The sequence below is a fragment of the Engystomops pustulosus genome, chromosome 2 (genome assembly GCF_040894005.1).
Source record: "Engystomops pustulosus chromosome 2, aEngPut4.maternal, whole genome shotgun sequence".
NCBI classification, from domain to species: domain Eukaryota; kingdom Metazoa; phylum Chordata; class Amphibia; order Anura; family Leptodactylidae; genus Engystomops; species Engystomops pustulosus.
The window spans coordinates 40,665,659-40,692,148 of NC_092412.1; the positions used below are offsets into that span (position 1 = coordinate 40,665,659).

The 26,490-nt window shown below is 43.3% G+C and overlaps 1 protein-coding gene across 1 annotated transcript; it reads left to right on the forward strand.

Moving 5' to 3' along the window:
* The first annotated feature begins 2,363 nt into the window (after nt 1-2,363).
* On the forward strand, nt 2,364-25,506 carry PAN3 (poly(A) specific ribonuclease subunit PAN3). The gene is made up of 18 exons (XM_072134348.1): nt 2,364-2,996; nt 6,442-6,563; nt 8,070-8,136; nt 10,063-10,133; nt 10,542-10,692; nt 13,281-13,531; nt 13,967-14,071; nt 14,967-15,024; nt 16,125-16,286; nt 16,417-16,533; nt 16,884-16,985; nt 18,900-19,065; nt 19,626-19,713; nt 20,151-20,290; nt 21,001-21,130; nt 22,149-22,213; nt 22,490-22,628; nt 23,651-25,506. The coding sequence occupies exons 1-18, from the start codon at nt 2,711-2,713 to the stop codon at nt 23,789-23,791; spliced, it is 2,361 nt and encodes a 786-aa protein (XP_071990449.1). The 5' UTR covers nt 2,364-2,710; the 3' UTR covers nt 23,792-25,506.
* Nucleotides 25,507-26,490: the final 984 nt, after the last annotated feature.

A 26,490-nucleotide genomic window follows, 5' to 3' on the forward strand; every position in this document is an offset into this window, starting at 1 on the left:
AGTCTCAATAATTACAATAATCTGAGAAGATCCCTCCCTATATACCAAGGCATTAAATCTGTGTCACAGTGTAACAGTAGTCATAGTTCTTAGTTACCAAAATTCTCCACTTGTTAATCACTGAGGTTATAGCTCAGTGGGTTGAGGCGCTGTGTTATTATTGTACATGGACACTGCAGGTTCTGGGTTCAAATCCCAATGAGGATAATTTTTTTTTTTTTTTAAATTATGATTTTTATTATTTTTAATATGGTTAAAATTTGGGGCGTGGCCAGGGAGTGATTGGGGGTGTGGCTTAGGGGTATCGCCGCGGCACGCTACGCGTGCCGCCATTTTGTCCCTCTTTCCTTTTCCCAAATGTTGGGAGGTATGTGATTGGCGGTATATGGGTATCCCAATAATCAGAGACTTATTATCTATGCTTTACCCTTTCCCAACCACCAGTTGAGTGGTATGCAATTGGTTAATAATAATTGGTTAATTCAATACTAACCATTCACTGTCTCTTGATGGCGGGCAGTGCTGGTCCGTGTCTGCAGCGACACCTTTTAGTGTTGCTGTCATTTTGCCTGTGCTGATTGCAGGGGAGCAGAACTGGGTTTCTGACAGCCTGAGACCCTGGGGATAAGGCAGAAGTGGTTTATTACCACTTTTTCTGCCTTCTCCTTTCCTAACCGCATAGCACTAAAATAGCGCTATGCAGCTCCTTGGGCCTCAGCTTTTACATTATCGCTGGATCTGCAAGGGTTACTCAGAGCTGCAGTAGAACACTACCCCAGACATTTGCCTCCACAGGAGGTCGTTTTCCTTTGTAAAGCTGTGGTCACACATACCGTTAGGCATCCGTTCATAACGCGACGCTAGCGCACAGGGGGAGGTCCTCGGCCGGAACGCACATGCGTTTCCAGGGAAATGCATGCAATTGATAAGGCGATTGCATGCGGTTCTCTGGAAACACATGTGCGTTCGGGCCGAGGACCGCCCCCCCCCCCTGTGCGCTAGCGTCACGTTATGAACGGACGCCTAGCGGTACGTGTGACTGAGGCCTAACTGGGACTTTTATCGATGGCCCAGTTAGAGGGAAAAACTTGAAGTGAATTTTTTTTTCTCGAAAAAAAAGCTATGAAAGTGTTCACATACGTACATATTAAGTAATAAACAGACACAAAAATTATTAATAAATATTTTGAAATAAACATAAACATTTCCCAGTAAAAAAAAAATCCCTCTCTACCCAATGAAAAACATCGCCATAGTCCCCGTTTGTCTGAGATTATGCATATTATATGCATACATAACAACGGTCACACACAAGGGAATTCTTTAAGACATTTTATAAACTGGGTTAATAATTTTGAGTTAAATGGAAAAAAAAAATCACTTTTTTTAACCGTAACACCCCCGCTCCCTCCTCCAAAAAACCTAATAATGAAAAACAAATCCTTTAGCATTAGCTAATTCTTAGGGCGCGTTCACACGTTCCGCTAGCGGCGCGTTCATAACGCGAGGCTAGCGCACAGGGGGGCGGTCCTCGGCCCGAACGCACATGCGTTTCCAGGGAAACGCACGCGATTGATAAGCCGATTGCATGCATTTCTCTGGAAACCCATGTGCGTTCGGGCCTGTGCGCTAGCATCGCATTATGAATGGACGCCTAGCGGTACGTGTGACCGCGGCCTGAGGCCGGCGCCACACAGGGCGCTTTGTCTGCGCTTGCAAACGCAAACGCAGACAAAGTCGCGCCCACCGGGGCGGGCCTCGGCCCGATCGCATCGACGTTTCTATGGAAATGCCTGCAATTGGGAACGAGCCGCCGGTGTTTTGCGTTAAATTCCGTTGTTTCGCTCGTTCCCCTGTGTGGCGCCGGCCTGAGGGTGGTTTCCCAAGTGGCTCTTTTGTCACATTTTTAAATGCATCCAAAATGCAAGTTTGAGAGGATTTGGCCAAAACGCATATGCATTTCCAATGAAACGCATGCGTTTTATGGGAAAATCATTTGCGTTTTGGCTAAACCCCCTCCACTTGCATTTTGGATGCTTTAACTCCACGCTGTAAACTGCCCTCAATTAGAAAAACACAAATTTATGTACATGAGTAATCAATATCAGGTGGGTGGGGGTCCAATGACATCCCCTCTGCTCCCATTCACTATTGATCAGTTGCTACCCGATAGGCACTTTTCATCTTTTTTATTCTTAATGACACTTTTCCATTCAGGCGCTCAAACTTTATTCACAAAAATCACAGACGTTTTTGTTTATGTCAATCAATTTTATTTAAATAAAGCTTTACAACATTCTTCACACACTGCGTTTCCTTATTGTGACATATAGTAAAGCCTCCAGTGCTGGCTCCTTCTCTAGGTTGTGTGTGTGAATGTTTGGGTCTCCATGGAGGTGATTAGGCGGGTGAGGAGCGGCAGATAAAATGGGGCCACAGTAACAGGCGCCTCTAGGATCCAGCAGGCCGCAGCTCCCAGCAGCCCCCGCGCCGCGCATGCCCAGAGAGTCGGCAGCTCAGGAAGAGGAAAATAGGAAAACAGCGGAGAGAAAAACAAGAGCGGAGGGGGCGGGGAGGCCTCGGTATCTCCCAGTGACTCCCGCCGAGACCGGACACCCCCGGCTCATTTCTGTGCACCGCGAACCTCCCCCCTGCTCTTTCCCTCCATGGTAGCGTCCAGCGCCGCGAGAGGAACAGCTGTACCGCGGCCATGAACAGCGGCCTCCCCCCGACCCCCTCAGCGGTGGTGGTGGCGGCTCCCGGGGCGACCCAACTGCCTCCTATGGGGGGACCCGGGGTGAAGCTGAAGTTCTGCCGATACTACGCCAAGGATAAGACGTGCTTCTACGGGGACGAGTGCCAGTTCCTGCACGAAGAGCCGCTGGGCATCCATGGCAACAGCCTGGCCGTGTACCCGCAGCCCGTACTGCCCGGGCCGGTCACCCCGACCGGCAAGAAGGTGGAGCTGAGCGGCCTGGACGGAGCGCGCCTGGGCAGTGAGTAGCGGGGCCTAGGCCTCAGCCCGCGGGGCATGCTGGGACTTGTAGTCTGCCTGTCACTGTCTGTCACTGACATGTCACCGGGAAGGCAGTCCTGGGGGTCGCAGCTTGTGGCTGTCATCCTCAGGCTGCCCCACTAACTGGAGGGAGCAGGGGCTGCATCATCATCAGGGTCACCACAATACTCTGATTAGTGTTTTAATTTGGCAAACTCATTAAAAAGTGTCTGCCTCATAGATATATAGATATAGATATATATATGGGAGTCCTGTCAGAGATGGGGAACCTATTAGAGGCCAAACTGTAACCCACAGACCCATTGTGGCCACAATTACTTATTATCATCAGTGTTCGCACCTTCAGGTTTTTTGATCTGAGAACATATTACTGAAAGGTGCAACCCCCCCCCCCCCCCCTTTCCTAGTTTGAACATCAAAAATGTCAGTGTAAAACCTAAATGTGTGAACGCAGCCTTATCTAGGGACACCAGTTACACTGTAACAATAATAGGAGATATTCGGATAATCTTTGTAGCTTCCCTCCATGGCCTAGGGACGATGTCACAGTGAAACTCCGTCCCTATTTGCTTTGTAACGCTCCTCCTGTACTCTTGGGCAGCTCCTCATGTGTCTCCTTAAAATTGCCCTAAGCATGGCGTGTCCCTGGCAACATGGCACTGTTGGCTCGAAGTGCCCTCTCATTAGGTTTGCCACTACTTGCCCTATGTGAATGGACTGGTGCTGTACACATGTGACTACTTCATTTATTTCAATGGCTCTGGTAAAGGAAGCTGTAAGTTTGCTGCTGCTCTAGTCACATGACCTATGATAATGATCCATGGGAATCTCAGCAGTTGGCCCCTATCTATGAAATGCTTAGGTTGGTTTTAGACACAATGGGCAAATACTAAAAAAAGTGAACTCAGCCTTGCTCTAGTTAATAAACCATGTTAGACTTCATGAACACTAGATAGGATGATAGCACACGAGGAGAGAGAAGTGTCGGAGAGCAGAACCTTGGCGACCAATCAGAGCTCGGCTTTCATTTTCCCACAATGGTTTATAAAATTAAAGTTGATCTCTGATTGGTTTTCATGGGCAACTAGAACAGTATTAACTGACGCACTTTCATAAATCTCTCCTATTGTTTACATCCGTGTGCGATCTGTTTATTTTGCACACTAATTTCATTGGCCCCCACAACGCACGCAAGCTTGTTGTTCACAGATCAGCATGGAAGCAGTAGAAAACTCGTAGTTTGTCCAAATCTCAGAATTGGCCACAGACTTGTCACTATTCGACCCTCCCCTCTCACTGCACTTTCCACATGATCAAATAATATTTGTGTAGCGCCGTCATATTCCGTAGCACTTTACATCAAACTATCACAATATGCCATTTTTTCTCATTCATATTTACATGAAAATAAGATTTCTGCAGGTTGTGGAGCCCAATGTTACTGGACCATCCTATCTGCTATGGACGCCTGCATGAACCGTTTCTCATACCAAAATTGTCAAATATGGCAAAACTGAAACTAAAACATGTCCTACTGCTCACACGTGCAAGTGGTCGCATTTTGGGAGAGCTGTATAAAGAGTGTGTGTGTGTGTATCTATCTATCCGGTTCTGAATACTTTGTAGGGTCCTATACATGTATTGTGACGTTACAATGAAGAATGTTCTTATTGTGTTTATTACTATGGTACATTGTCCTTGCACCACTGTTCTACACTACAATTGTTATAGTAAAATGTACCAATCTCCATGGCTACACAGATCATTGTTCTGTTCATAGCGTGACCCGACTCCTGACCATCCTATCCCTATGGCTTCCTATATAGTGTATGATGAAGCTGAGCTCTGCTTTCCGGTGTATTATGATGATGATTTCTTCTTGGCATCACATATACCAACTGTGTCCAGTGGATTGTTTGGTGCCTGATCTTTTCTGAAAACACTTTTTGTACATGTGATGTTCCCGGTGGCTTCACAGAAAACTGTGCTGGAAGCCAGGGAGATTGTCTGATCCAATGTGCTGGCAATGGTTTCACTACTGCCCTGGTAGTAGAGCTGTCCGACTGGGGCTTTTGGCGTGAATGAGATTGAACCCGCTGTGATCGTTGCAGCTTCATCAGATTGAAAGGCTTTTCTTCCTACTGTTACTTTCCTGCTATATGTTTGGGTACATGTATCATTAGTTTTTCGGCTGCCACCTTTTCAAGTTTCCTGAAGTTGGCCTACATAATCATTGCAATGTATCTTAAGTTTTTCCCCTTTGATACATGTGATGAGTTGCCTGTTTTAGTCTCGCCTGTGTGACTTTTTGTGTTGTGCAACTTTTTAGTCCCAAATAGTAGCTGTGAAAGCAAGTCTGGGTCTAGCCTGCTCTTTTGTGACTTGTTATAAATACAGCCACTGCACTAAATCCTTGAGGCAGCTAACTAGGGTACCCTGCTTGATTCTGCGCAAATAAAAGGAAGCAATAGGAGTGATACATGCCCCCCCCCCCCCCCCCCCAATAAGTCACTGACGGTGTTTTCTATTGCACCATTACCTTATCAGCCCTGTCCCATTATTCCAAGTCTTTCCTCTCCAGAGATCCGTTAGCTTATTTCGATGCAAACTCTTTGGTTCCAGCTCACCTCTTGGTTTTGTGTTTTGCACCCGTTCTGTGGTGCTCAAAATAACGAATGCAAATGTTTGTTTTATACCTAATCTCATATTCCTGTTTACAATAACAAATGTAAAAAAACTGAAATACATTCACACGTGCTCCGGACGGCAGGCACCGGTTGTGTGAATCCAGCCTAACTGGGATGTCAGAGGTTTCTCTCCCCCCAATATACACATAGATGGCCCTCAAACATTAGTCAACTGGATGTTAGGCTGAACATGCACAAGATTTCCCCTTCTGGGTGTTATGTACGAGTATGGGGGTTCCAGCATTGATAATAAAAGTACTAGAATAGCTGCTCCTTAGCTGATGGATAATCCTGTGGCATTGTAGCTATGCCTTGGATTTCTATCATTTGTATCTTGAAGATCTCCGCATACAAGTATAACGTGTGCCCATACAGTGTGACCTGTCGTGTGTTAAGCAACTAGCAAGGGGTAGCCTAGTATCTAAGTGGCTAGTACAAGTGTGACCTTGCATCATTGATGGGCAGTACCAGGACAGAAGGGGTACCTGCTCATTGCCTGGCTGCACATGTACCTGCAATTATTACTAAGCGTACGCAGTCGCTGCAGTAAGTATGGGCTTCATTGTGCTCTGCATATTATGATGAACAACTCAATGTGTGACTTGTTGCATCTGGACCGGGTTGTAAATGTGTAAAATGAAAATTGTCACACTTCTGAGAGACACTTCTCAGTGAAGATGTGAAACGCTCTGATGTGAAGTTTTCTCCCCTTTTCTGAATGTGTTTTCTCTTCTCCAGTTCCCGGGATGGATGGTGGTGCTCTCCCAGACTCCAGTCTTACAGATTCCTACTTCAGTACCAGCTTTATTGGAATGAATGGCTTTGGAAGCCCTGCGGAGGCCAACTACCCCCGGATGCAGGTGAGGAAGATCTCTCTATAGAGCACTTGAATGGCAGATGTGGATTTCCTCATAGCCAGTAAATTGTGACGTTGATGTGATTTTTGTCCCCCGTCAAACCCAAAAAGTGTGTGTGTGTGAGATTGAACAAGGCACCATCTAGCAGACATGTCATGTGTTGTAAAGGGGGTGTCCTTTCTTCCAGTAATGGGTAATTTCTTTTTTTGAAATGGTTTTTATTGGTAGCCAGAGTACAAACAGAAGAGCAGGAACATTACAGACTACAGGTCAAACATAAACCATAAATAACGACAAAGTTCTGCATACTATCACTTCTGGTATCTTTTTACACTCACGCTCCAGTCTCCTTTGCACTCCCGCTATTCTTGTAATTTTAAACAAGAAAATCAAGGGGGAGTCTGTAGTCCCTAGGGAAATGCCAATAGTATGGAGGGCTAAATGGGCGTAGGGGGGTGGGGCCCTGCTGAGCTATGTTATTTCACAGGATGGTAGGTTGTAAGTGAAGCCAGGATTGGATCCAAAGCATCTCTTTAGGTTATGACCGATCTATGCAAAGACGACGGGCACGGGTACACTGCTTATCAAGAAAAGGGTCAGGGTGCTGAGATTAGGGAAGAGCCATATGCTAAAGGGGTTAAACCTTTATCTACATCCACAGGATAGGGGGTTAATACCTGATGGGAAAGGATGGGACCCATGGGGATTGATGGAACAGTGTACAGAATGTCCCTCAGATCTGCCCTGTAGTGCTTGGGACTCCTGGGATTAGTTGTCTTGGCAGTCCTAAAATTCTTCCTCCTCTCAATAGCTTCCAGGTTGTCTTGCTGAAAAGCTGTCCCTATAAAGTCTAGTCATTTGGGGACAGGGAAAAGGCACTTGCAGTCTTCCATTCTGCCGATCTTTGTGGTCCAACCCCCTCTGGGATGAGATCTTTATTCCTACCCAGGAGCAGGGAGAATATTGCAAAAAAATTTAGAGATGTAGTCAATGGTGGGGACACGATTCCTACCGAATCTGTAGAGAAATCCACATGTTGCTTAGGTGCCTTTTTTGCTTCCATGATATTTGGTGTAGGGGGGAAAAAAACAACTCCTTGTGTGGCAATACCTGAATATTGTGCGTGAGGAGAAGACGTGTCGGTGGAAAGTATCACATTACTCTCCTAATCCTGCTGGTTTTTCTGTGTAGTAGTGATTCCAGCTCTTCTGATTGATCGTCTTCCAGGCTCAGCCTTGCCGCTATGTGTGTGCGTCTTATAATTGTTTTCCTTGAGACAAGTTCAATAAAAAACAGCCCAGAAGCTAAAGGAGCCGTCACCTGTCAGATGTTCTCCAAAACCTAGTGTTCAGGGTTACTTGAGGTGATGGAAAGTTGTCTGTGCACCCCAGGCTGTGTTGGGTTGTGTTCACATGCTGAATACTAAACACTATACTTGTACTTGTGGCGATCTCTTTCCTTGCTGTTTAAGTATCTGATCTATTATTGTGTTTTTATTTTTTGTTGTAGCGGATGACAAACAGCAGCAGTTCGCCAAGCCTTCTGAATGACAGTGCCAAGCCGTATGCAGGCCATGGTAAGGAGCGCTCCCTATGTTCTATCACCTATTGGAGAACTACTTTGCAGCTCTTCAAGAAGACCTGTCACCAGAATTTTACCCCCTAACCAACAATGTCTGCTGGTAAAGGGTTACAGGTCCTCCCCAAATCACCTAAAAGTAGCTGCATTGAGACAATGTACCTTAACTAAAGCCATTTCTCTGATCTGCAAACTGGCCTACCTGACTCTTCTCCCAGGCTGCCAATGACCCCTCCACAGCTTGGTGTCTCTTCAAATATCTTTCCTCCTTTTACTTGGGGAGTGTATGCAAGTATTCAACTACAGACATAAAGCTCTGTTTTACTTTATATTGTCAATTTTTTTACATGCCTTGTGTTACATTCATGTCATGTGGCCAGGGTGATGTCAGATAAGGTCCTATCCCAGTGATGACGAACCTTTTGGAGATTGAGTGCCCAAATCAAAACTAGGGCTCTATAGTAACCTATAAAGTTTAGATGCTGAGCACTGGCTCACACTATACACCAAAAATGTTTATTATATCTAAAATCGATGCATCTATCAAAATGTTTATATAGTGATGGATATAATCCTAAATTATGAACCATATGAAATACAATATTATTTTAGGATTATATCTATCACTATATTAACATTTTGATCTATGTATTTTGGATATAATAATTTTTGATGTATAATGTGAGCCAGTGCTCAGTATCTATATATTTTATATTTGCATTATTTGTTTAGCACAGGACAGACCCCCTCAATTTTCATAGTATGCCAAGAGGGTGAGGAAAGTGCGGAGTTACCTTTTTTCTTTATTTCTGCTCTATAGGAACCTGTCAGTAGCTGGATTTGTGAAAATGAGGGGGGAAAATGGGCCTTTTACCAAAGTATTATTAATCAGTCTAGGATTGGTGATCTGAGCATCTGGCACTCCCATTGGTTGGATTATGGAAGAGACTTGACCTAAACATAGCGCTGCAGGTTGTACAGTGGCTGTTTTGTACATTGCACATTTAAATTCCCAGTAAATGCCCTTTTAATCTCCGTCTCCTAAAGTTGATGGATCTGACCTGGAGTAACACAACTTGGTAACTAAAGAATAGCTAAGGGAGAATAGTTGAGCTTCTAGCCCTTTTCTTTGGTGGGCTATGGCTGCCTTGACTTCCAAAATCAGTCAGTGGGGGTTCAGAATGTTTGAACCTCTCTCCTCCCTTTACCATTGTTATTGGTGCAGTTCATAATATGTGCACGACATATGGACAGCACAGGGTTGCCCTACCTGGATACAAAGGTGTCCTTTCTTTGACTCGCAGGTCTGTCTGCTGCCAAGTGTAGGATGTGCATTGGTACCACACACAATTCTTTGAATTATCCATTGAATCGACGGATAGCGCATGGAAGAAATGTAAAGCTTTGTTATGCATGATAATAAAAACTGGTACATCCCCCTAAAATGCTTAAGGGTCCAAACAAACAAAATCATCCGTGTGGGACCAACTGCTGGGACCCCCTCCAATCACAAGAATGGAGGTCCATTCCTCACTGAATGCAGTGGTTAGTCAGGCATGTGTCCTGCTGCTCCTTCACTACTGTGGGAATGGAGGTGCCTCCCGAATACAGAGCTCCGCTGTTGCATCCGGGATGGTAGCTACAGACCCTTTTAAAGATGGGAGTCCTCCCTCGTTACAATTCATGGCTACCATTGGCACCGTGATCTCCACGCTACTAGTGTTGCATCGGCTGCTTGGTCTGTATTCACTGCTGAAGTTCTGAGCTGCTTATCTTATTCACACAATGAAAGAGACTCCGTAGAGACATTGCAATTTACATACTCCTAAGCAACTGGGTCATTCTTTTTTTTTGTTTCTTTATTGTCGTAACATTTTGGGGATGATTTCTGAACCTCCTGCATTTTATTTTTTCTCTCCCTCAGATCCTTTAGGCTCTCCAGCTTCCACCATCTTCAATGACTTTGCTGGTCTCAGCATTTCTCAAAGGCGGAAGGTAGGTGATGTGGAAAGTGAGCGTGTAGGATTATATCATGTTGCACCTCTAAGAGGAGCGAACAAATCTGGATATGGTTATGTGACTGTGGCGGACAGGAAAACAGGTTTTGCAAGCCCATTATGTTGTCCTGCCTGTACTGACCCACAACAACATTGCAGCAGAGCCGTTTGCTCTTCAAGGACATTGATTAGATCTTGGTTGAGTTGTTACTGTGTAATGAGCTTAACTCGCAAGGAATAAGTGGCTTTCCTTAAATTCCATATTGTTTTATTTTAGCGTCCTTGATCGTTGGGGGGGGGTTTCCTTAGTTGATCTCTCCTATCTAAACTTTGAACGGCGTTTTGTTCATACTAGCCATAGACTATGCATCGTCATTATTTCTAATACAAATGTTCTGTTTTTCAGGCACCCAACCCCACTGCCAGTGAGTTTATCCCCAAAGGAGGATCCACGTCCCGCTTGAGTAATATGTCCCAGTCCAACGTGTCTGCCTTCTCCCAAGCATTATTCTCCCACCCGTCTATGGCAGGTCCTGCTGCAGCTGGTCTAGCTCCAGGTAACTACTTCCATTTTGTCAGCACTTCCGCATGTGCACATCTTTCCCAGTATTCTGCATGATGCTGTTCCAAGTAATGCATTGTTTTTGGTTTCTCTTCTGTGTTTTAGGAAAGTGCTTTCTTGGTGTTTTGCCTTCTCTTGTGTTTTCAAAGTACATGCCAGGAAATGCGTGACTCCTCTGGGTCGCTGTTATGCATTGGTAACCCTTTATTTAAATGGGGCCACACTGAATTTGTGTGCAGTCAGGTGGCTTGGAAAAAGGGGTGTCTGAATTTGCCCTGCAGGTTCAATTTCCCCACCCCCGTTCTCCCCCATTCATTTTGAGGGTTGACTAAGTGATGCCATCTCTTGACAAGATGGTGGTGTGCATCCTTATTTTACATTTACACGTAGGTGGGCAGGCTACTCTGTGTGGCCCGGGCACAGGAAGTGTAGAAACCATAGCCCATACAAATACAAGGGCTGTGTAAATGATGGTTGGGTTATGTTCACACTGCATTATTAATAACCGCGTTTGCTTTCGAGGTGCCTTTTCTTTTTCCAACTGAAAGTTCATTGAAACTCCGTCCATGTGTATTGTAGGAACACAGCCTTAGGTGCAGACTTTGTTTCCTATGAAGATGCACAGGAGCTGTAAACCCAGACTAGTTGCAAATATCCCTGATTGCAAATACTCTGTGAGATGTAATGGAGCTCTGCAAACTTGGGATGTTTTGGTTGAAATCCTGATATTGGACCATATGGAAATGGCACCCCTCTCGCCCATAGGTTGTATTGCAGCTTGGCTCCTTTTAGCTGCCTTGCTCCACCTCAGTGCTGTGGATAGGGCTTATTCATTTTTAATCGCCCCCTCTTGTTCCACACGGTCGCCTCTGCGGTCTCGCTCTGCTGAGCACACGCTGGGTGTAAGGTCTTTTTAATTTTGTAAATAAGTTGTTACTTTGGAAAATTCCATCCCATCTCCGCGCTGTATCTTCAGATGTCAAAATAGCTGCATGTGCTATAGAACATTTTGTTTTTGTGTTTATCTCCTCACTTCTTCTTTTTGGGCCTCCGCTCGGTAATAGGAATGTGAAAGCGATCTCAGAAGTGAAAGTTGGACTCATTCGGTGACAACACCTATAGGTCGCTGTCTGTAGAAGCTTAAGCGGAGTTTTCTAATCACTCAGCTGTGAAATAATACATGACTTATGTATTGCTATTACATAATGTTACCCAAGGGGACCAGCCATATATGGTGGACAGGGGGATTTCAGTATTACCAATCTGATTAGTTTGACACCGGTGTGACACTCTTCGGCACTAGGGCATTTTTGATACATGCAAAGCCATTCGGCCATGTGTGTCATATTGGTTAAAATGCAGGTAAAAAAAAAAAAATCTTCTAAACTTTTGATAAATGTGGAGCAATGCCTATTTTCCTATTTCTCCTTCTGCCTTTGCTCTTGGGTCGTTTCTATGCTTCACTCTAAAGTGCATACATAGTAGCAGTCGTTGACATTAGAAACTGTTCGTTTTTTGGCCTTCCATCAGAATGTCATGTACCACTGGTAGGTCTTTGGCTTCACTTTCATTACAATGGTCCCTAAGGACGGATGGATGACGGTGTGTGTGTTTAGCTGTGTGGTGCTCAAAGCCCTATGTGATCAGTTTTATCTGTGTTTGTCTACAATTCTAGCACTTGCTACCCTAATGAGCTTTTCTGCATTCTATGTAATACCAGTTTTAAGCCTTTGGAGGGCAGCAGCATTCGCTCACTTAGAAACTTAATTATTGTGTATAAAAATGTAAAGTTGAGCCTTTTAGATGTACCGTATAAGCAGAGTTGTACAGCACAAAAAATATGCAGAAAAAAATAACTTTGCTTATACTGTCTATAAAAAAAAAAAAATTTGTAGTCAACTTTCCGACGCCCCCAGCCCCCCCCCCCCCCGCATGTCCTGTCTTGCGATGCTCTGTGTCCCTGCCTGCTGAAATCATAGTGCACACCAATGGTGTGTGGGACGGCAGTGTGCAGGGACATGGAGGCTGGGCATACCTCTGGCATGGGCAGGCTGTATGCTGGGAGGAGGCTGTAACCAATGCATTTCCCACCCTAGGCTTCTGCTGGAGGCGATGGGGTTTTCAGTGTTGTGTGTGTTTTTTTTTTTTTTTTTCTAAAATTGTGTACCTCAGCTTATACTGGAGTATATACGGTTATTGAATATAAATGTGATATCCTCGTAATGCCGATACCATAGGGTTATGTTTAACCTAATGTGTGCTTGAATCCCCTGGGGCTGTTGTTCCTCTGCCATCTGCTGTGTACCTGACCTTGTTTCTGAATACCCTGTAGCTGCACTTTCTGTTCTGTTATTTTTCATAGAAAGTTTCCAGTGTTTTACATGAGGCTTTTGGCTTGGCTCTAGAACCTACATGCAGCCAGTTATCAACCTATTTTGGTTCTGTTTTGAGAAGGGATCAGATTCTAGTCCCGAAGCCTTTATGGATATACTGTATATGCACAAATCTAAAATTGTTAAGTGGTAAACTTTTGGACTTTTGTTTCTAAATATGAATTGTATTTTTTTTCCTCTTCTTGTGTAGGGATGTCTCTGTCAGCTGGGTCTTCCCCACTTCATTCTCCTAAAATTACACCTCATACATCACCGGCTCCAAGACGGCGAAGCCACACACCCAACCCAGCCACTTACATGGTGCCCACCAGTGCCTCAACACCAGTGACAAATTCCGTTTCCCAGCCCCCATCTGCAGGACAGGTTATCCAGAAAGAGACTGTCGGCGGGACAACCTACTTCTACACGGATACTACACCTGCACCGCCTCTCACCGGAATGGTAAATGCATGAAGTGACTCTCAGCAATGTAGAATAGGAGTCTGCTGGTCAATACAATACAATATAACTTTATTGATCCCTTTTGGGAAATTGGGTATACAGTTTTATACAACTAGTAATGGAACCAGTTTCCGAGTGAATCATAATTTTGGAAACCATTCACTTTATCTTTATGCAAATGTTCTGGCTATTCTTAAAGCTGGAAAACTGGATCAGCAGGCTAGGACCCCATCCCTGATTCATGATGGATCTAATTTTTAATAAAGATGTATACATAATTTTCGGTAAAACAGACCTCTGGGGAAATTGGTACTGTAGGTCTGTAAGCTTGCCCTTCACAAAGCTTGTTGTAGTTGCAAGATTTTGGAGCTGGTAAAAATCTCTTGTACTAATGTGGTTTTTTTTTTTTTTTTGTTTTCCTTCTTCCCCCATAAGGTATTTCCAAACTATCACATCTATCCACCAACAGCTCCTCATGTTGCTTATATGCAGCCAAAAGCAAATGCACCTTCCTTCTTCATGGCGGATGAACTCAGACAGGTACCGAATTCCGTTGCACCCAAGAAAAGACCATCCAAACTGCGGTGCTTACAGGAGTGGCAGCCCTTTCATAGGGGATGTACCACAATCCACTACCAAGGACAATGCTTTAAGTATATGTATAAAATATACTAAACTGTTCTTAGTTATCAAAGAGCATGTCATGGGCAGGCAGAAGGGTTGGCACATCTGATTCCCAATCTGTAGCATCTTGCTACACCTGATGCATTTGCCTTGTCACTGATGGCAGTGAGATGTCATGTCAGTAAGTGACATACCAACCTGTATACAGAGATGATGCCGGTAGATAATGTGCATCTTTTCTGACGTGGGGTTACTAAGCAGAGGAACTTGGTTCTTGGGAGTTCAATTTAGATATGGATCTGGTCTCCAATTGTAGGACCTGCTTCCATCTGGGATTTATGGAGTATCCTATTTATATGCCAAAAAATGTCTTCTTTTTCTAGTCGGTGGCTTAGAAGTGTTTTCTGCTCCAGTGTTTAATAGCAAAAGAACTATCCCTGCTGTCAGTCACTAGGAACTGTGACGTGTTCATCCATCTTCATTGCATCAATTCACTTTAAATCCATATATTTTTATTTTCCTAAATGTATTCCATGCTTTTGTGACTTGTTATAAATCGGGAGCTTGCTGCTTGGCCTCCCCCATTGAATTTGCCGATGATTGTCTGATCTTTTGGGGGAAGCCACTGATCAGCTGGTTCTGGTGCTGAAATCAAACTGCTCCATTCTGTTTTATAGGCCATCACCAGGAAGTGCAGCTCCTATACACTCCAAGATTGTTGGTCCTCTGGTCATGATGTGGGATGTATGATTTATTTGTGTCTTTGTTCTTGATGCGTGCAATGTTTACAGCCGTTTCTTGTTAATCCTAGGAACTGATCAACCGACATCTGATAACAATGGCGCAGATTGACCAAGCGGATATGCCTTGTGAGTACCACCATGCCCAGCACATCTGTAGTGTATATTGCTAGTGATCTTAATGTAATGGTGTCCTATGCTGCAGCGGTATCCCTAATCTCCTTCCACCATGTGTAGCTCTTTACTCCTGTTTTAGTTATGGTGAATTGGTACAATTCTGTGGGTTTGTTTTTTGGGCATATTGAACAGATTCTATGAGGGCAACCTAGAGGAATATAGTTGACTGATGGTTTGATTACCATTAAGCACAGTTTTAAATGGATGTAGTATTGAAGAAAAAAAATTGTGGTTAGTAATCATAAAAAAAAAAAAAAAAAAAAAGCTTCTGATTTATTAGCTGTGTTCAAACCATTTTTTATTGACAAGTGTGGGTGGGAGGGGAACCCCCCCCCCTCTCCCCTGCAGTAAGGCTGTTGCCGATGTACAGGGTGTTTCCCCAGTGATGTCACTGTCCTAATATGGACAGGGACATCAGGGGACCCCTTACCGCTGAGCGACGTAGGCACTCGGCATGTATAGAGGAGGGATGCAATGTGCTGCATCCGCTCCCCCCCAAAGGCTTCTGTTGTCTATGCTAAGCGCATACATTGCTCAGCAGGAGGGAAAGAGATGGGTTGCTGCATCTTCCCATCCTGCCTTTTTTTGCCTCCGTCTGCCACATTGTCAATTTATGCACTGGGAGTTTTCCCGATGCATAGGCCGGGTGTACACAGAAAACGTGATGAGAGCTGAGCTTAAGCCTCAGGTAAAAAATAATTAAATCCCAGGCTTCTGAGCAAGTTTATCTCTAATGCTGTGAATTGTGATAAGTGTCTAAGGGTCCAACTTGGCAATCACAAAGTGGTCCGTAAGTGGGTGATCAACTAATGCCCCATCCACTTGTATTAGATGGTAGAGCGTGTGGTTCAGAGCTCACTTCATGACTTGTATATCCCACTCATCATCGGCACCCTGTCCTCTCAATATGGAATGTGTCTGTATATAAGAGGGTAAACCTTTTTTTTATTCTGCACATAACCCCCCCCTGTTTGTTATCCCTCTTCTCAGTGTGTATGGGGGTCCTCTGGATCTTGCATATGGAGTGATGCCACATGTTTTCCCTCCTTTAGCTGTTCCTGCAGAGGTTGACAGCTACCACAGCCTTTTCCCTCTGGAGCCGCTTCCCCCTCCCAACAGAATCCACAAGTCCAGTAACTTTGGATATATCACGTCATGTTACAAAGCTGTAAATAACAAGGATGACCTGACCTACTGTCTGAGGAGAGTTCATGGTGAGTAGTAGGGTAAGATACGCACCTGGAAATCTTAACTTGTGCACAATAAATGTACTTCTGATCTATATGTAACTTCAATAGCGAATGACTGACTGTATATTCAGGGTTTTTCTTTCTTTGTCTGCAGGCTTTCGTCTGGTGAACACAAAATGCATGTCTTTGGTTGACACCTGGAAAAAAGTCCAGCACTCAAATATTGTTTCCTTACGGGAAATGTTTACAACCAAAGCATTCGGAGAGCATTGTAAGTTTTTAGGGGGGTGACTGTCTTGTGGGGTACCGTATGGGATCATTATAATTAGCTTTTTATAGCTGCAAAATAATGGTTGACTGGATGCTGCAGTGAGCAACAGCTATTGTATGGTGCTATGCCTGGTAAAGACCAGGAATCTGACACTCGGGTTTTGTGGTCCACCCTCCGTTACCCCCCTAGAAAATAACCAAAACTGTAGGCCAACAGTTTGTCTTCTGCTTTGCCTCTGGTTTCCAATATTGAGGTAGAGCCTTGTCCCATGGGAGGGTCTGACAGACCAGCCGACCCTACAAGGCATTGATATGATCGGGTATAGCATAACTTGTCTCCTCTTCTTCCAGCCTTGGTCTTTGCCTATGACTTCCACGCTGGAGCAGAGACCATGATGAGCCGGCATTTTAATGATCCCAGCGCAGATGGTTACTTTACCAAGAGAAAATGGGGTAAGGATGATTTTACTTCTGGTTTCCATTGTAAAAACATTCTTTAGTGGAGGACAAATGGGGGGGAAAATGGGGGCTACTGTCAGATCAGATTGAAGGCCAGGTCTCTTCCATGCTGACCCTAATAATGTTTACTCATATAGCGCTGTCATATATTTCAGCGCTGTACAGATAATGGGGGGACATATACAAATAAAATAAGACCTACACAGCAGTGAAACTGAATACAATTCTAGTGCAGTCCTTGTCCTGAATATGACCCATGTAAGTGGGAAGTGACCTCGCCTCTATCACTGGTTGTAGCTTCTTGGCCAGACGTAGCCTTTTGACACCCCTCCCCTCCCAACTAACAATACCTGCTGACAACGTGTTACAAGTCCTTCCTGTATGACCTATTAGTTGCCAATGGGGATCTGTACCTTAATTACAGACGTTTTTTCTGATATGCAAATTAGCTTTCCTGACTCATCTCTGGCAGCCTGAGGGTGCGGTCACACGTTGCAGTTAAAACTGCGTCGCAATTAGTTTTGGGTTGGTTTTGTTTTAGTTGGTGTTAAAATAAGTAGTAATAAGTGAAAGACAAATCAACAGGTGAATGACATTTGTGGAACAACTTTCTCCTTCAAAAATCAAATTCACCCATTCAGTTCATGTCTTTCACCTGTGAAATTGACAACTGCACCTAAAACCACCTCAAAACTGATTGCGATGCAGTTTTCTCTCAGGATGCAGTCACACATTGCAGTTAAGAGTCAGAGATGCCAGTGAACCACTCCCCCTTGCTGACAGCTCTCTCTTCAAATCCCTGCTCTGCCTCCTTGTACTTGTGGACCATCTGCTAATATTCAACTACAGACATATAAAGTTCTATGTACAGATGGGAATTATTGTGTCAATCTTTACACGGTGCCTTTGTTACATTCATGACATGTGACCAGTGACACATCACCGCAGGTCCTTCAGCTGTCTAAGAATAGCAAACTGTACCCCATGTATGTGATGACATGAAATCACAGCAGATGTCATTCTGATCACATGGCATGAACTGTGACCAGTAAGAAGGCATGGGGAGGACTAGATGGGAGGGGCCTGCCAAGCAGGACCCTCCCCCCTCTGATACCAGGGAATTTAAGGTAAAATGTGATTTCTGTGGATGTAAGTGAAATATTTAGCTAAAAGAAGGGTGTCAGGTTCCTATAGAGCTCTATAGGAACCTGTCACTGGCTGTATATGTGCAAATGTGGTGACAGGTTCCCTTTTAATGGGGCCGTACTGACCTTTTTAGGTTATTTCCTATCATGTGGTTATGGGATAACCACTTGATTGAAGGTGTGACTGGTAAGACTCCTGGGAACATGGGAACCTCAGTGAGCCAATGAACAGGATTTCTGTACTCAATGGAAGGGCAGTACAAGCACATGTCCTGAGGCTTCATTAAATATTATGGGAGAGTTCATTACCAAGCACAGTGATTTATATGTGCCACCCCTATTCAATGTTGGTGAGAGGGTTCTCCAGGTCGCTTGGGTCCTGGGGGTCCCACCAGCCAGACCCTCGCAGGTCAAGTTTATTATTCCCCATCCACAGTATTGTGTGTGGTTTTTTTTTTTTTTATCTTGAGGGTACAACCTAGAGGTTGTACCAACTTTTGTATCGGGAAGCATATGAAAATAAGATGTCTGCGTGTGGCAAGTTTCCCGTAACAGTCCTTTTTTGATTAGTCTGGTTGTTCTACAGCTTGTATTATATTTGAAGTACTAATAACAAAAAGGCTCTAAAATAAAAGTAAAGCCAAGACTTAAATCCTAATTTTTTTTAAAAAAAAAATTGCCAAAAATGTATGGATTTATTTGTATGGCAGAAAAAATCTTGTGATATTGGAATTCTTTTCTCTAAATTTGTATATTATTTTAGGCCATAATGATGGTCCCCTGCCCCGTCAACATGCAGGGTTGTTACCAGAGTCCCTCATTTGGGCTTACATTGTCCAGCTCAGCTCCGCACTGAGAACCATCCACACCGCCGGCCTCGCCTGTCGTGTAATGGATCCGACAAAGATTCTAATCACTGGTAAAACAAGGTATCGTAATCATTTTACCTCTGATGATTTTCAGGTTGCCGCCATGCAAAATGTTACCTCCTATGTTTTATCCTGCTTATATTCTGTCCTTTGATCACTCAGTGTTGGGGCTCTTGCAAACAAATGTGTGCAGTGGACGGGAGTCCAATTTAGAAGTCTAATGTAGAAATATGACGTTCCCTCTGCCGGCTGAACAGCCAGGCCAGCAGTGTAATATTAATATCGCTCAGGTGAGGCTATTTGGCCGTCAGAGGGAATGTCCCTGCATTATATTTCTATATGGTCTCCTGCCCGCTGCACCATGTGCAGCCCATGCGATCAGACCACCATACGTCATGTATAGAAGGGATGCTCATGTTCGCGTAGAGCCCTTAGACTACGGTAAATTCCTTGAATTCATTGTCTGTATTTCTAGACTTATTCTAGACTTGTTCTTCAGTTACAGCTCTAGAATGGAGGCTTTTATGCTTACTACTTATATAGTCACAACGTATTACGCATCTAGTCTCTACTTTTTTTTTTTTTTATTTTTTTTTTTTATTCACTTGTGTTTATTTCAGGCTGCATGTCAACTGTTCTGGAATTTATGATGTTTTAACCTACGATGGCAGTCAGAGCAATCCTGTAGCCCTAATGCCCCAATACCAGGTAATTGCATATAAATTTGTATGTTTAATGTTAAGACACCTGGTTAGAAATCCCATAGCCGTAAATAGGCATGTGAATCCAGCCTTTATAATAAGTGCGTTTCTTGCCAGTACTGCCTAATGGACCTCTTTAATTTTGTCTATGCTATCTGGTCTGCAGGCAGCATGTTATAGAGCAGGATGAGCTGAGCAGATTGTACAGTGTCCTATCTGCAGGCAGCATGTTATAGAGCAGGATGAGCTGAGCAGATTGTACAGTGCCCTATCTGCAGGCAGCATGTTATAGAGCATAGCAGATTGATGTACTGTTTCCCATAACATACCACTTTAAATTAATCTGTACTCTTTGTACACATTTGCTCATTATTACATATGTATTTTAATGTGCCTTATATAAACTACTTTTTTATTTTCCCTACTTATTTCTCTGATTTTTAGCAAGCAGATCTGATCTCCTTGGGAAAAGTTGTATTGGCGTTGTCTTGCAACTCCTTGGCAGGAATCCAGCGGGAAAATCTGCAAAAAGCAATTGAACTTGTGAACATCAACTACTCGTCCGACCTAAAAAATCTCATCTTGTAAGGCCGACTCCTGTAACCTTCCTTGTCCTCCTTTCGTATGGATGTTGTTTGTAAGACGCCACTTGCCAAACTACAATTTCAGAAACTAAAAGCTGTAGTGAGCCCCACACTTCGTGCTTATGGAGGATTGGCAGCAGTTTCACTATGACAATAGTTCTTGCTGTATATGCGCAGTAGTATGTTTGTATGTAGTAACCCCATCTGGACCTTGTGTTCTACAGAGGAGATGCCATCTAATCTGTGCCGCCAGCACACGACTGTAAATATTGGCTTCTGGATGGAAATTTTTAGAAGGGGAAGTAGAACTTTTTCATGAAGTTCCCCATTTCAGCTCGTATAAACCTCCAGTTTCAAAGAGTAGGAGGCAAAGCCACATACCATATTTTAGATAAGAGGTTATTTCTTCTTTTTGGTACTGAGGTTATAGACCCTGGACTATAAGAATTTGAAGTGTATTACATGGTTAGAGCGCCACCCTGTGAGTAACATTTTAGTAAAGCTCAGAACACCCTGCAGAATAGGGAGTGGTAATACTCGCACTTCTCCGTTCCGGCTGCCTGTCCCATCCTTTTGCACCCCTAAGACTTCAAAAAATACACTGGTGGTTAACCGTATAATGCAGTAAAAACAAATCTATAGAGGTCAAGTAAAGTTGCCTTTGTGTATAACCTATACATGTAATTTAGAATGTATTATGTATCTTATAGATATCTGCTGACAGACCAAAACCGGCTGCGTAGCGTCAACGACATCATGCCAATGATCGGTGCTAGATTTTACACTCAGCTGGATGCCGCCCAGATGCGGAACGACATCATAGAGGAAGACCTGGCAAAGGTATGCCAGAATTACCGCTTCTATTGTACATGCTGGATTTTGGGCTGAAGCTAGAGAATGTATTAAAGTTTGGAAATTAGGGAAAGGACCTGTATGTGTCCTGCCTGATGACTGATCTTCTGGCTTTGGCTTAAACTCTGGAGGAAATTTCCAATGGTCTTCAAGTGTAGTTTAGGTTCCTAATTTACGAAAGAATACTTATATTTTTTTTTAGATTTGGTCTATTAAAGAGAACCTTTCTCCAGGAATGTAATCTTTAGCTGGTGCAGGTTCCAATAGCCTGTGCTATGCTGGTATTAATAATGCCTATGTCAGCATTCTGAATCTATTTAGTACTTTAAATGGACAATTCAGCAAATGAGTGTTTATCTTATAGAAAGTTGTACAGTTTTCCAATATACTTTCTCTATCAATTCTCTCTGCTTATTGTCCTTTTGGTCACACAGGTGCACAGCTCTGATATAACAAGCTGTGCACCTGTGTAACAATGGTCAGATTTCTGTCCACTGAAAGTAAAAAAAAAAAAAAAAAAATGACGCTTTCTATAGCAGGACAACAATCTAGAAAACTGTGAGGAATTGATACAGAAAGTATATTGGAAAATTATATAACTTTTTATAATACAAATAATATTAATTTTGCTGAAATGGGAATACCTCTGTTTAATTTGCATTACCTGGCTCCTGGTGAGTCCTTGGGAAGCTGCAGCCGGTGTCTGTCTCATCTCCTCCACGCTCAGGAAGGGAGCTGCATGACTGTGGAGGAGAGGAGACACATGGAGGCTGAAGCTGACCGAGGACTGCTGGCAGGGAGCCGGGTAATGTGAGTTTAACTTGTATAAAGTACTAAAATGATTCGGAATGCTGAACAAGGCGATCGTAAACTGTCGCCAGCTAAGGATTACATTCCTGGTGACGGGTTCTCTTTAAACTTGTGCACATAACTGGTTGCAGTCTGCAGAAGTTATTTCCCCAATGAATAAGATCTTTAACCCTGAACACATTTTATCTCTCTGCAGGAGGTCCAGAACGGACGATTGTTCAGACTCTTGGCCAAATTGGGAACAATAAATGAGAGACCAGAGTAAGTTGTGGGCTATTTATTATAATTATTCCTCTTGACTTCTAGTGAAATCTTGTATTGTATTGTGTTGGGCATAATTTGCCCTAAATTTAGCATATGCTATTGTGTGGTCCCTACACACAAACTTTGTTTTTGTCCTTGTGGATTGGAGACCGGACCAATCCATTTCTAATGACTCAGTTTGTCATCCAACCCTCAAATTCCCTTGGCATGTGTTTTTAGTACATTTTTATTTATTTCATAGTAGAGGCATTCATTTCCCTCTTTCATTTTTAGATTTCAAAAAGACCCATCCTGGTCAGAAACTGGGGACAGGTATTTGCTAAAACTCTTTCGGGATCATATTTTCCATCAAGTAACAGAAGCGGGCACTCCCTGGATTGACCTCAGTCATATTGTGTCTTGTCTTAACAAGGTAATGTGTGTGCTGACTTCTGGCTCCTGGGTGTGTTTATGGGGAGTCTTTCTGAGCTATTAAATGATTGATTGAGGTAGGGGTCTAAAACATTACTATGCCTGCCTGCCTCAACAAACCTGGAGGATAATGTATACATACACTAGAGGCCATGTGCTGGTTCCTGCAGCTCCCTTACCGCATGGTGTGACACGGCACTTGCACTGAGCTCCATAGTAACCTGCCTATGTGTAGACATTACCACTGAATTCGGTAAGTGGCATCATTTTAATTCCCTCCACCGTAAGGATTTTGGAATCGCAGGAGATCCTACTATATGCTCACACAGTGGGATCGTCCTCTGGTTCAGTCTCTATCCCTTGGGAGCAGTGATCAGTAGCAAGCTAATTCGCTTTCTGGATGTCTATCCAAATAAGGACCCTTTTGTGTTGAGGGTTTAAATCGCTGTGGAAACATGGCATATGTTTGGTGGAGGCCACGGATGGATTCCAAACATCCCTCCGCCATGGCCTCTGCTGACTGGCACATTTTCATCCATTGCCAGGATATGTCTATGGTCACGCTCGCTGCTCACCTACACACTGAACATGAACTAAAAAGGGATTTGAGCAAGGATCATAATAAAAATGCAAAAGTTTATTGAAATCACTTTAAAAATAGAACATGACAATAGGGTAGTGTGATATGGGTGTTGGGCAGCGGGCACACAATGGCTTACAATACATTGGAAACGTTTTAAAGTGCTTAGTGCATGGCCAAAAGTGCAATTACATCAGAGAAGCGAGTCATGTGGCAAACACAGCAATGCATATATAGGGAGCGCACAAAAGGGAGTAGTAAACTATACCTGGTGGGTCTGAGATACAGAGGAGCAAGGGAGAGGACGCTGCCCAGCACCTCCCCTTTTTTCTGTTGGTAAAATCTAGAAGCAAGTCCATCCAGACACAACGTGCACGTTCCACCATAAAATTCCGATTTAGCGTCACTTTGTCGCCTTATCGCTTCTTGTGTTCTCTCTGCAGTTAGACGCTGGCGTGCCCGAGAAGATCAGCCTCATATCCCGGGATGAGAAGAGCGTCCTGGTGGTGACTTACAGTGATCTAAAACGCTGCTTTGAGAATACTTTCCAAGAACTGGTAGCGGCAGCGAACGGTCAGTTGTAGTATTTGCTGCGGGCATGCAGGACATTGCTGAGGAACTAAACCGAGAGCAGATTTTGCACTACAGCTGAGTTGTCATTGTCATCTCATTTCACTATCGGGAATCAAAAGAGGAGATGAGCAGAAGCTGCTTGCACTTCGGTCAGGTACACTGTTACTTGAAGGGAAAACACACAACGCATCGTGTCAGTTCACCGCCAGCTCGGAGGCTTTTTCTGTGAAGAATTATTATTTTCCATTTTAAATCTTGGAACGCCATGGATGTTCCCACTTTCTTCTTCTTTTTTTTTTTTTCCTTTTCTCCTCCCCTCCACTTGTATGCACTACTTTTTAATTTGCAGACTCTTCTGACATTTAAGGGAATTTTTTTTTTTTTTTTTTTTTTTTTTTTTTTTTTTTATTCCGGGCCTCAGTGTCGTCTTCACCAATGTGGAAAATTGTGTAGGTGTCCTGATAGCGGATCTGATCCATAGTAACTGCAAATTTTTTTTTTTTTTTTTACAATTTTATTTTTGCCTTCATAGAATTTGTTCTGTATGCAAAGCTTTGTCCTACCGGTTTGTGAAGGCATCTACGTACCTAAACCATCAAAGAGGTGTTTGTCACCGTGCACGATTACAACACTTTAAGGCGCTTCAATTTATTTTTCTAACTTGTACAAAAAAAAAAAAAAAAAATGAAAACACAACCAGCCGCCGCCTGTTGTATAGACAATTTTTCAGCTTATGCAAAAGTTTCCGATCGTCTTTATTATATACTTTTTTTTTTTTTTTTTTTTTTCTTCCCTCCATGGTAAGTCACAATTTTTCAGGGAAAACCTACCAAACCCTTTTTATCGGTCATCATGCCTGGGGAGGTGGGGGGGAGGGAAGGCAAAAAAAACCCGCATCTTCACAAGGGTATGTTACACTGGATATGGAGACACTGTTTAATTCCTAGGGCCAGACTTTTGGCACCGATCAAGAAACTTTTGCTGAAAGTGTTTTTTTTCTTAATTACTCCAACCCCTCAGTTCCCCGAATCCTTCATATTTTGAGCATAAAATCTGAGGCACCGTTCAGTGAAATGGTGTATTAAAAAAATGGAAAAAAAAATGAAGCCTTTATTAAAGACTGCCAAACATATTGGATAATGGACTGTATCAACTCTTGGCACTTAATACGGATATATTTTAATAACGCCCCCTCCGCACCTGAGTTATTCTATTCCCTGGAATATAAAGTATGAGAAATTAAAAGAAAAAAAAAAAAAACGTTTAAAAAAAAAAAAAAAAAAAAACTTGCAAGACTTTTGTGGAGCATCATCGGGTTCAGTTTTTTAATGATTCTCATGTGTATTTGGAGAAGTGGCCTGTGCTTCTCTACTGTCCAAAATGTGTTTTTTGTTTCTTGGATATTTTTTATTTTACTTTCAGGACCTCTTATTTGGATGAGAACAGGAACTCTTCTTGTTACTCTAACAACCAATCAGGGCTCAGCTTTCATTTTCCTACAGCAGTCTATAAAAGGAAATCTGAGCTCTGATTGGTAGCCCTGAGCAGATAGAACAGTTCTGCTGACATCTCCCCCATAGACTTTCCAGTGCTGTCACGTTCAGTCCAGGAAAACCAACGCCGTCCATGTGTCTGAAGACCTAAATTTGCAGCATCGTGGATTTCAAGAGACTAATGTTTTATGCTGATTTGAGTATGGGATACGTGTTTTACGGTGAGGTCGCCATAGTCTGACTGCGACATATTGTCACGTGTATGAGCCTCTCGGTCCATGTGGCGTCTGAGTGTCTTCAACCCCACCTAGAACTTTGGGACGGTGATGCACGGATTTCTAGGAATGGACAACGATCCATCACGGGTAGAAGTGAAGTGCTCGGCCTACCTGCACACAAACGTGCTCCTTCTCTGGCCAAAAAACATGGGACCTGTTGTCCATTGGAGACTTCCCTGGCTGCACCGGTGGGAGCTGGTCCCATTTTTGTCTCCCATCACTGGTGCTTGGTTGACTTGAGCGCCTTAGATGAGCGTCTGTTCATGTCCTACCTGTAGAGTGAAATGTGTAGCACGTGGACATAACTTTGTGTGCAGGGAGTCTCGGCTTTACATGTCAGGGGTGCACAGCAATTTTTGGAAAGTTGTTTCATTGCGCCTCATTGTGAATGGAGCAAAGCCCCCACCGTATATACACTTGCACAAGCAGATGTTATTTCATACACGACTATATGTTGTATTACTTTTCTCCACTCCTTCTATCAGACGAAAATTGTTGACTTTCCCCCACTACCGAAACTTTGTTAATGGCAATCCACGTGAGAAATGTCTTTTTATCATTCACTTATGTATATGAGAAAAGGAAGCAGCTGTTTTTTGTTTTTTGACAAATCATATTGCATTTTTTTTTTTGTACAGAAGTGCTTGTATTCTAGAAAAATATGCTTAATTTATAAGCGGAATTTTTTTTTTTTCTTCCTTTTGAGTTGATGGCCCTGCAAGTATAGTTTCAATGCCACCCACGATGGGATTTTTTTTTTTTTTTTTTTTTTTTTTTACCATCAATACTGGAAGGTGCGGAAATCCTATCTGCTTCAAGTATTGCTTGGCATGAAGGGATCATGATGTAGATTTTTGGGGACCAATATTTTTGGAGGTTTGAATGAGGGGAATCAGGGCTTTCAGTTGTTGTTGTTGTTTTTTTTTTTATATAGACCAG

What these genes read in the sequence shown, in the direction of transcription:
- PAN3 (XM_072134348.1), top strand. Translation starts at nt 2,711, where the DNA reads ATGAACAGCGGCCTCCCCCCGACCCCCTCAGCGGTGGTGGTGGCGGCT. An exon ending in CTAATCACTGGTAAAACAAG is followed by an intron (nt 19,066 to 19,625) that starts GTATCGTAATCA and finishes TGTTTATTTCAG; the next exon opens with GCTGCATGTCAACTGTTCTG. An exon ending in ACAATAAATGAGAGACCAGA is followed by an intron (nt 22,214 to 22,489) that starts GTAAGTTGTGGG and finishes TTTCATTTTTAG; the next exon opens with ATTTCAAAAAGACCCATCCT.